Here is an 11,493-nt window from a genome sequence, read left to right as displayed (position 1 = left end):
CCTCCCTCCCTCCTTCTCCTTTTCTTTTATTTTCTGTCCTTGTCTCTTATAACCTTCAACTTTGCTGAATTCTAAAAGAGACATCCCTTACATTTGAGTACATCAAATTGCTTGGGCTTGTGAAGCTAATAATAAAATGAAATCTTCATAATATAAAGTATATAGCAGGTTTTGCTGTGCGTTTTTCTTGGAAACTCTACCCCATAAGACAAACTGCCCCTTATTTTAGATAATGGGCTTGCCTGCCTCATTATTGTTTTTACATAAAAGTTCCTGTTTTATGATGTTCTAAAAGCATTTATTAAGTATATGCCACGAGCTGTGTTAAGTGCTAGAGATAGAGAAAAGCAAAAATAGCTCCTGCTGTCAGGGAGCTCACAGTCTGATGGGGGAGACACCCTGCAAACAACTATGTACAAACAGACAGGATAAATTGAAGATAATCAGAGATTAGCAATAAAGGGGATCTTGAAAGGTTTCTTGTAGGAAGTGGGATTTTATTTGGAACTTCAGGGAAGACGGAGACAGAAAAAGGAGAGCATTCTAGCCAGTTAGAATGTAAAGAGTTGGGAGGTAGAATGTTGTGGGAAATACCTCAATTCTGAGATTCTAAAATTCTGGAGAACAATTCCTTCTTACCTTGGTCCTTTTGACTCCTGGTCAGTAAATTAAGAAACTTATGAGGCTAGAAGGTAAAAAGTTTAATTTGCGGGGCAGCTGGGTAGCTCAGTGGATTGAGAGCCAGGCCTAGAGACGGGAGGTCCTAGGTTCAAATCCGGCCTCAGACACTTCCCAGCTGTGTGACCCTGGGCAAGTCACTTGACCCCCATTGCCCACCCTTACCGCTCCTCCACCTATAAGTCAATACACAGAAGTTAAGGGTTTAAAATAAAAAAAAATAATAAAAAAATAATTTAAAAAAAAAAAAAGTTTAATTTGCCTCAATGATGGATAGTTGCTTGGCCCCAGAACAAAGGAAGATAGCTACTTATATAATATTTTACACAACCAAAGCACAACAGTTTTTCCTTCTTTTGGTTGGATCTCCTGCTCAACCTTTGAAAGGTTTGAATAATAGGGATAAGATGTCAAGTGATTGGCTGGGTGAATGTATTAATATTGGGGTTAGAATATTTTTACTTTTGAGATCTCAGGTGTTGCCAAAGTCAGATTTTTTCCACTGGGATAAAACATTTCATTGGGGTTCATTTTATCAGAATATACTTACAGAGCAGGAGATCTCCAAGATAGTGGAAACCCTCTTTCATCATAGAAATCAGTTAATCCTTGCCAGCCTCTATTTACACTATATTTAATAGCTCTTTTTAAACCTCTAAGGTTTCTTTTTTTGGATAGATATTTTTCTCAACTCCCTTTGCTCTCCCTTTCCTATCTCTGTTCTCTACTCATTGTGACTTCCAATCTCTCTACTCCCATTCTTTCTGAAGCATTCATCCTACACTGGCTACATTCTTTTCCTTTACTTAGCTTGACTCCTTGGGAAACCAGTCCAACTCTACATTGTATTTTACTCTTAAGTCCTTTTTCTGTTTATTCCATAACTGATCTTGCCCTAACGAACCTCAGCTTTGGATTACTTCCACCATCCATTGTCTTTGTTCATACTCGTGTATTGCTGAACAAAAGCAGGAGAAATTTGTGGAACTACACCACCTGGATAGCTTTTTTTTCCCTGCATCCTCCATTGGGCTCTCACAGCAGCAAGACTTCTTTTCAATAGCTTTTCTAAATGTTTCATCCTTCTTCACATCTCGTATAAAGCTCTGTTTCTAATACCTTCTCCGCTGAGAACCATGGCTCATTTCATTGTAAAAGTTGAGGCCATTTGCCAAAAGCTCCCTTCTAGTTGTTCTCCGTTCTTCAATTTGTTCCCACTTTTGTCCATTCTTCATTCAGCCATCAGACTTACCTTCCTAAAGAGCAGGTAAACCCTAATGATTCTCTTATCTCTAGAATCAAATATAAAATCCTCTGTTCATCATTTAAAGTCCTTTAATAACCTGACCCTCTCCTACCTTTCTGGTCTTCTTATACCTTATGCAGTTCCACATATTCTGAGTTCTAGTGACTCTAGTCTCCTTGCTGTTTCTGACACAAAACATTCACATCTCACAAGTTTCTGCATTACAATTGTCTGCCCCCTGTGCCTGGAATTCTCTCATTTGACCTCTTTGATTCCTGACTTCTTGGGCTTCCTTGAGGTGAAGATAATAATTGCCTCCTGTAAGAATGCTTTCCCATTCCTCCTTAATGCTAGTGCCTCCCTTCTGTGGTGGTCTGCAATTTATCCTTTTCATATCTTGTTTGTTTGGAGTTGTTTCCATGTTGTCTCCCCTGTTAGACTGTGAGCTTCTTAAGGGCAAAGACTTTTTTTGGATTATAGTAGGGACTTCATGAATGCTTGTTGACTTGTCTTAACTTTAGGTCTCTGCCTTTACCCTTTTGATGGTATGATTTATAGATTTCAAGAAATTTAGCTCCTGAAGTGGTGGAATTATAGTTTAACTTTAAAAGAATGTCAGTTATATAACAAAGTATTGCTTATATAGAGGATAATGGCAACCCCACACTACCTTTCAGCTTTCTGTTGTGTATTATCTGCCCCTATTATTCAAAACTTCTTGAGGGCAGAAATTGGTTTTTGCTTTTCTTTGTAATCTCAAAGTTTAGTTTTTATCAAAGATAAGTTTTTATCACTATGCTTGGAACATAAGTAGGGCCGTAATAAATATTTATTGATGGAATATTTTTCCAAATGAATTTATTAAAAAAATTTTTTTTCCAGAAACCACCATCATCCTCTCATCACTGTGCTTGAAAACAGGTCAGATTGCTGGCCAGTTCTTCTACAACAGCTTACAGCTTTTTTCCAGCAGTGTCCAGAAAGGTAAAATGAAATCTTTATGTTTGGGATACTATTGGATGTTTGAATATTTACAATGTAACTTATCTTCTATTTCTTGAAAGATAGTCTTTCACTTTAGAAATAAGGAATATATAAGAGAAAAATGTATTTTTGCTTTTTCTTCTTAAGTTTAAGGGGAAGAAAACCCAAACTCATTGATGGTTGAGATACTGAACACAAGGAAAAACCATTATAAAAGAAATGAAGCACTAGTTAATTGATTAGGGAAGCTGAGTTGAAATTTTTGGTAAACCACTTGAAGATACATGTGAAGTATTGGCCCCTTGGAAATGGGCCAGTGGGTTGAACCTTTGCCAGAGTTGCATGGTTTCTTTCAGTGGAACTATTCTGGATCCCATACAGTGGTGCAGTGGGAATAGCATATGTGCCATTTGGTTTAACCCTACTGAGGTTCATTGATTTGGAGGGACCTAGGCACTGGGCCATATTGTATTAAATAATTAAGCCATATGTGTGTGTGTGTGTGTGTGTATATATATATATATTTTTTTTTAACCCTTAACTTCAGTGTATTGTCTCATAGGTGGAAGAGTGGTAAGGGTGGGCAATGGGGGTCAAGTGACTTGCTCAGGGTCACACATCTGGGAAATGGCTGAGGCCGGGTTTGAACCTAGGACCTCCTGTCTCTAGGCCTGACTCTCACTCCACTGAGCTACCCAGCTGCCCCCTCTTATATATATATATTTTAAACCCATAACTTCTGTGTATTGACTCAAAGGTGGAAGAGTGGTAAGGGTGGGCAATGGGGGTCAAGTGACTTGCCCAGGGTCACACAGCTGGGAAGTGTCTGAGGCCAGCTTTGAACCTAGGACCTCCCGTCTCTAGGACTGACTCTCAATCCTCTGAGCTACCCAGCTGCCCCCTAAGCCTGATATTTTGAAATCAGCATTGTTGTGCTTGGTGTAGCTATGGTAGCCACTGTGTTGGTTAAAATTTATATTGCTTACCTTTCTCCACCTCTATGCATATAATCTTTTCAATTTTTCCAATTTTCCTTTGGGTAATATTATTTAGATTAGTGGCCATATTTAGTATTTTCAGATTGACTGTAGGCTGATTTTAATTGTCTAAGATGTCTTAGAATCAGTAGCTAATTAGTTTAATACTAGAATTAAGTAATGATGATCTGCCAGTGATAAGGACTTCTGACCAAAGATCAGTCAATCAACAAACATTATTTAAACACTTTTTGTATGTTAGGTCATAGGAATACAAATACTAAGACTGACAACTTCACACTCTCCAATATATTCTAATGTTGAAGACAAGTATAAATATGTGTGTGTACATAAGTAAATGTGTATGTATATGTGTATAATGCATATACACATATGCATACTTCATAAAAATGAAGTGAAATACAAATATATAGAAATATTAATTTCAATATAGTTTATAAGGAAGGGCACTAATTGTTCTAATAAGCCTTGTTTAAAAAGTCTATTTAAAAAGCACAAGCTTTTAAAAGAACTTTTATATAAGGAGCTAGTTATCTATGTTACAAACTTCTCTATTTGAATGTTTGGTTAATTAATTTTCATTTTCATATTTTTTCATGATCAGTTTCATACTAATTTTTAAAGTTTATTTCCAAAATGTTATTTCTTTTGTTAATTTAGTCTTGATAATATTGCAAGCTAATTTTTATTGATATCTTTTAATTTTTTAATATCACTTTTATTTGCAAATATATCCTTTCTCTCCTCAACCCCAGCAAGATATCCCTTACAACAAAGAATAAAATAGAAGGGGAGTTGGTAGGAAGAACAGTTCACCAAAGCTAGCCAATAGATAAATTGTTTCTGATTGGATATATAATGTTTCATACTCATTCACTCCACCATGTCAAATAATTGAGAGAGGGGAATTCCCCCCTAACCCCCTTCATTCTTGGTACTATCCTCCTTCCTCTCTCCTACTCTTTTCTTTCCTTTTGTTTCTTTATAACTTGATGTCATTGTGTACATTGTTTTTTTGATTTTATTGCCTTCAATTTGCATTATCTCATGTCTTTCTCTGCTCCTATGAATTCTTCATATTCATTTTTTTATACAGGAGAGTACTATTCTATTAAATTTGCCAGTGAATGGGCATTGACTTTGTTTCTAGTTCAGTGCTAATATAAAAATGCTTTTTTGTAGATTTTGGTGAATAAATGATCTTGTTTTATCCTGTCTTTGACCTCTTCCAGCAATATGTCTAACAGTGGTATCTATGTTTCTAGGAGTATGCATATCGTAGATACTTAAAAAAGAGGAAGAAAAAGCTTAATTCCAAATTGCTTTCCAGAACAATTGGTTTAGTTACAGCCCCATCAACAAAAAGTGTATAACTATGCTTATTCTGTAGCCTCTCCTACATTTATTGTTCACTTTTAGATTGACTTTTAGGAATAGATCACGTAATTTTTTTTTTCTCTGTCTTAATCTGACAGTACCATAATCTGGTTCAACTTTAAAATCTAAATACACAAAATTATTCTAGTATTCTTTTAAAGACATTAGAACTTTGAATTTGGCACTTTCCTTGGAAAGGTTGGCTCATTGAACTCTGTTCACTCATTTATTTAGCTTGAAATCTTAGGCCTGATTATTACTAGTAATTTTGATATATATATATAAATTTTTGAGATTATATTGTATTTTTGATAGATGCTACTGTTGATTAAAAAACAAATTAAGAAAAATTAATTGAATTAAATAAAAATATATTTAATGATCATACTCCTTTTCCTATATACCTCTTCTAAACTAGCTAGTTATGGAGTTATGATTAACATTCAGTTTACCCACTTAGAGTTTTGTTATCTAGGTAGCTAGGTGGTGCGGTGGAGGAAGTGTTGGACCTATGTTACAAAGTTAACAAGGATGTACCCTGGAGTCCCATAACTGCTCTCTGCCTCATTTTCCTCATTTGTAAAATGTGAATGATAATAGCACCTGCCTAAAAGGGTAATTGTGAGCATCAGATGAGATTTGTAAAGGACTTTGCAAACTTTAAAATCTGTAAACATTTTTAAAGTTCCTATAATGTGCCAGGCATGGCACTAAGCATTGCATATGCTACGAAAAGTAAAAGAATGTATGCAGAGAAAGGAATGTATGCAGAGCCCTTTAAAAACAATCAAGTTCAAAACAACTCTGAGGTATCACCTCACACCTAGCAGATTGGCTAAAATGAAAGAAGGGGAGAGTAATGAATGTTGGAGGGGATGTGGCAAAATTGGGACATTAATGCATTGCTGGTGGAGCTGTGAACTGATCCAGCCATTCTGGCTGGCAATTTGGAACCATGCTCAAAGGGCTATAAAAGACTGCCTGCCGTTGATCCAGCCATACCATTGCTGGGTTTGTACCCCAAAGAGATCATAGATAAACAGACTTGTACGAAAATATTCATAGCTGTGCTTTTTGTGGTGGCAACAAATTGGAAAAGGAGGGTATGTCCTTCAATTGGGGAATGGCTGAACAAACTGTGGTATATGCGGGTGATGGAATACTATTGTGCTAAAAGGAATAATAAACTGGAGAAGTTCCAGGTGAACTGGAGAGACCTCCGGGATCTGATGCAGAGTGAAAGGAGCAGAGCCAGAAGAACATTGTACACAGAGACTGATATACTGTGGTAAAATTGAATGTAATGGACCTCTGTACCAGCAGCAATACAATGACCCAGGACAATTCTGAGGGATTTATGGTAAAGATGCTACCCACATTCAGAGGAAGGACTGCAGGAGAGGAAACATATAAGAAAAACAACTGCTTGAACGCATGGGTCGGGGTGGACATGATTGAGGGTGTGGACTCGAAACTACCACACCAATGCAACCACCAACAATTTGGAAATTGGTCTTGATCAAGGACACATGACAAAACTAGTGGAAATGTGCATCGGCCATGGGTGGGTGGGGCGCAGGAGGGGGGGGTTGAAGGGGAAAGGTGGAGCATGAATCATGTAACCATGTTAAAAATGAATATTAATAAATGTTAAAAAAAACAAAAAAAAACAATCAAGTTCTGAAATGCTGACAATCATTTTTGGTCTTCTAATCCTTTATTTTTGTGTTTTAATTTTTTCTGATAGTAGGGATGTAGAATTTAAAAATGGGGAGAAATTAAATTAAGGACATTTTAAAATTATACTTTGTATTTAAGGACACACTCAATATTCTCCTTCCACAATGAGATCTCAGCAGCAGCCTTTTAATTTATTTACTTACATTAGCCTTTCACTTCACTGTCAGCATTTCAGACAAAAGATAGCAGTTAAGTTGTCCTTGACTACTCTTGGTGTAATGAGGATTCTTATTCTGTTGGCTATACATGCATAGAGTCATGCTCTCCTTAACTCTGTCTTTTTATGCACTATTCATTTTGAAAAACAGAAATTACTTGAACTGATCACTGAATGATCAATGAGCCTATTTTATTTCATACAATGGCAGTAGTGAGGCCATTGAACTAATAATAAGTGCCTGGAAAAATGAAGAGCTCAGATTTTTCTGACTTAGACAATTCATAAATGTATTAGTAAGAAGAGCCTTTTCTGAGAGGATGAGTATCTATTTTCCTGATTTTATCATTTTTAGATATTCATTAGTGTTTATTCATTTAGGAAGCTCAGTGCTTTAATATTTTTCAGAGTGCATTGAACTCAGAAATGACTTCTCACCACACTCTTTTGGATGTTATAGAGCTTTGTAAAATTTTTGACTGGTCATGGCACTGGGTGGTCCAGAATGTGTAAAACTAGTGAATGATCTTGGATAACTGGATTGATTTAGACCAGGCAAAATCTGGAGGAATTAAGTTGAAAAGATTTGATAGTTCTTTTCCTTTTCCAGGGAGAGATCCTAATGAGATCTTGTTTGTGCTCTTAGCAAATCCACTCGACTTCTCTTAGCAATCTAAGAGAATTCTTAGGTGATGATGAGTTTTTATCTAAGCTAGTTTATACATTGGTTCAATTGAAAATATTTATTAAGTGCCTATTATTTGTCAGACTCTGTGATGAAACACTTTGGGTTCTTCTGAGGGGATGCATTGGGTGCACACATTATGGGTAGGAATTGAACCTGTGATTTCATTTGTATAGGGAGCTCCTTGGTAAGAACACTTCTTTTATTAGTACTGCTCAGAACTTTGTCTTGCATCTAAGTTTTAGAAATTTGTCTGGAGCACTTAAAAGGTTAAATGACATGCTCAGTCATATACACAGTAAGTATCTAAAGCAGTACTTGAACCTTGGCCTTTGTATCTTCAAGGCCAGCTCTCTCTCTGCTACAACATCCCTCCTCCCATTTATACATACAAATACAAAATGTATGTAAAGTAATTTTGGTGATGGAGAGCACTAAGAACTGGTGGTACATCACATAAACTCTGTGGCAGGAGTTAATACTTCATTTGATCCTTGAAGGAAGTTAAGCATCAGAATGGCAAACATACACAGATGGGGAGCTAGGTGGTGTGGTGAATAGAGTGTGAGACTGGGAATCAGGAAGACTCATCTTCCTGAGTTGAAATTTTACCTTAGACACTTATTAGATGTGTGACCCTGAGCAAGTCATTTCACCCTTTTGCCTCAGTTTCTTCATATGTCAAATGAGCTGGAAAAGGAAATGGCAAACCACTCCAGTGTTTTTGTCAAGAAAATCCCAAATGGGGTCATAAAGAGATGGACACAACTGAAATGACTGAACAACAAAAGACATATAGGGATAGGGCATTACAGGAATGGGAGGTGTGGGCAAAGTCACAGAGACAAAAAAGTGGTAGAATATTTTGCATGTCATTTTACCTGGAGTACATGAGGGGGAGTCATATGAAATCAGTCTAGAGAGATGATGGAGTCAGATGTTCAAGGGCTTTTAAGTGCCAAAGACTTTGTATTTTATTCTGGAGGCAAAAGAAAGCCACTGGAGTGTCTTGTTCAGGCAACTGCCCTGAGCAGATCTGTGCTTTCAGAATCTGAATTTGGTCATCACAGGGTAGATGTGTTGGAGAGGAGAAAGACTGGAGGCTGGGGGACCAGTGAGGAAGCTTTGCAACAGAGCATAAAGCAAGGTGTTCCGGCACTCCATAGAATACTAGAAATGGATTTGAGAAGATGCGAGTTCAAATCTGGTGTCAGGCTCTCATTAACTGTGTGACTCTAGACAAGTCATTTAAATTCTGCTACTTTAGTGTCCTTATCTATAAAGTTGGGATTAATAATAGTACCAGGTTGTTGTGAAGATAAAAAAAAATATTTGTAAAGCTTTTGTAAATCTTAAAGTGCAATATAAATGCTGCCTATTATTATTGCCATAATAATAGCAACACTAAATATTACTAGCATACCCTTTAATTCTGAGAATTAAGAGGACTTAGCAGTTGATTAGATGGGTGGCAAAGTGATGTATCACAAATGATGTTGAGGTTGTAACTTAAAAGTAAATCTTAGGAGAAGTAAAAAGTTAGGCAGAGGGGCGACTTCCGGGTTAAGATGGCGGCAGAGTAGGAAGCAGCTCTTAACCTCTCCAGACCGAAACACACAAAACTCCTCAAAGGGACATAAAAACAAGTCCAGACGAACGGAGGAACCCCACAACAGGGCACAGCGTGGAAGGTACGTGGAATCGAGACATTTCCAGGCTATAAAGGGCTCTCACTAAATCGCGGGCTGAGCAACCGCCCCACCCCCACCCCCTCCACACACAAAATCTATAGCTCTGAAGCCAGCTAAAAAGAAATAGAGCAAGTTTGGGGCACCCATCGAGTCATTGGCAGCTCCGGGGCCTGTTCCTGAGAGCAGCAAGATTTAGGACTCCAATAAGCCAGAGCTTATTGAGCGCGAGGGCAGAGAGTGGACGCCTAGCGCAGAGCGCACAGGCACTGGCGGAGGCGTGGGTGGAGGCAGACACAGCCAGGAACTAAAGCTCTGAAAACCTGAGTGGGGAACCAATGCAGACGGGTATACGACTGTGGAAGCAGCACCCTGAGACTTGTAAAGGAACCTCCTGCAGAGGATCAAGCAAGGGGGTCCACTAGGGGGCTTGACCTTGGAAAAAACCAGATCTCAGACCTCAGGTACCAATAGACCGCGGACAGACACTGAGCGCGAGGATAAACCTGAGAAGCTGCTGGGCTAATGATGGCTACCCAACCTCAGGAAAGTCAGAAGAGAAAGAATAACAACAAGAAAAAGAAGCCCTTAACACTCGACAACTTTTACGCAGAGAAAATCCAGACAACCGAGCAAACAGAGGAGGAGAACAAACAAGCATCTGGACCCTCCTCAAATAAGGAAAACTCCTCACAAGCTATGGAAGAGTTCAAAACTGAGATTTTGAGGAAAATGGAAGACATCTGGCAAGAAAATAACTGTTTAAAAGGTAAAATCTTGCAATTGAACACCAGAAATGACCAGATTGAAAAGGAATTCCAGAAGATTATGGCCGAAAATCAATCCCTAAAGGCTAGAATCGAGCAATTGGAAGCTAACGATCTCTCAAGACAAGAACAAATAAAACAAAGTCAAAAGACTGAAAAAATAGAAGGAAACATGAAATATCTCAATGAGAGAGTGACAGACCAAGAAAACCGGTCTAGAAGAGACAATTTGAGAATAATTGGTCTTCCAGAAAAACCAGAAATTAATAGAAACCTGGACTCCCTACTAAAAGAAATTATTCAGCAAAATTGCCCTGAAGTACTACAACAAGAGGGCAATATAGACATCGAAAGGATTCATAGAACACCCACTACATTCGACCCAGAGAAGAAATCGGTTAGAAATATTATTGCCAAATTCAAAAGCTTTCAAGCAAAAGAAAAAATCTTACAAGAAGCCAGAAAGAGACAGTTCAAATATCAAGGAGCACCAATCAGGATCACACAGGATCTGGCAGCCTCCACGCTAAAAGACCGTAAGGCTTGGAATACGATATTCAGAAAGGCAAGAGAGCTGGGCCTGCAACCACGGATCAACTACCCGTCAAAATTGACTATATATTTCCAGGGGAAAGTATGGGCATTCAACAAAATTGAAGAATTCCAGGTATTTGCACAGAAAAGACCAGGGCTAAATGGAAAGTTTGACATCGAACCACAAAAATCGAGAGAAACCTGAAAAGGTAAATAAGATACAGAGGGGAAAGAAAGAAAACTTTTTAAGGGCCTCAGTGAGATCTAATTATCTGTATTCCTATGTAGATAAATGTTATGTATAATTCTCTGTAGTGAACTCTATTCACTATTATAACATTCACTATTATAGTAATCAGAAGAATAATTCACAGGGTGAGGATGGAACACTAAATAATCTAAGATGGCGTGGGGGATGGGAAAGAGGGGGTAAATAGCAGGGAACACCAAGAGAAACGTGAGTGAATAAGAAAATAGAATATTCTATTACACACAAAGAGGGCATGGGAGGGAGAGGGGACAAATACTATTATAAGAAGGAGAGGAAGAGAGCATTAAGAGGTAATAATCAAACCTTACTCTTAGTGTAATCAACCCGGAGAGGGAAGAGTAGCTTTATTATCCATTGGGATAAAAAAC

At 37.9% G+C, this 11,493-nt stretch overlaps 1 protein-coding gene across 3 annotated transcripts in view; it reads left to right on the top strand.

Annotated features, from left to right (window-relative positions):
* FOCAD (focadhesin) overlaps positions 1 to 11,493 on the top strand; it is a 363,803-nt gene that overhangs the window by 61,704 nt on the left and 290,606 nt on the right. For all 3 annotated transcript variants that reach the window (XM_044660684.1, XM_044660676.1, XM_044660669.1), the window contains one exon: positions 2,807 to 2,908. In XM_044660684.1, the coding sequence (XP_044516619.1) occupies positions 2,807 to 2,908 (102 nt within the window). The remainder of the gene's footprint in view (positions 1 to 2,806; positions 2,909 to 11,493) is intronic.

This window comes from Gracilinanus agilis, chromosome 1 (assembly GCF_016433145.1).
Source record: "Gracilinanus agilis isolate LMUSP501 chromosome 1, AgileGrace, whole genome shotgun sequence".
Lineage (NCBI taxonomy): Eukaryota > Metazoa > Chordata > Mammalia > Didelphimorphia > Didelphidae > Gracilinanus > Gracilinanus agilis.
Note: the sequence above shows the minus strand (reverse complement) of the source record. Positions and strands in the feature narration are given on the sequence as shown.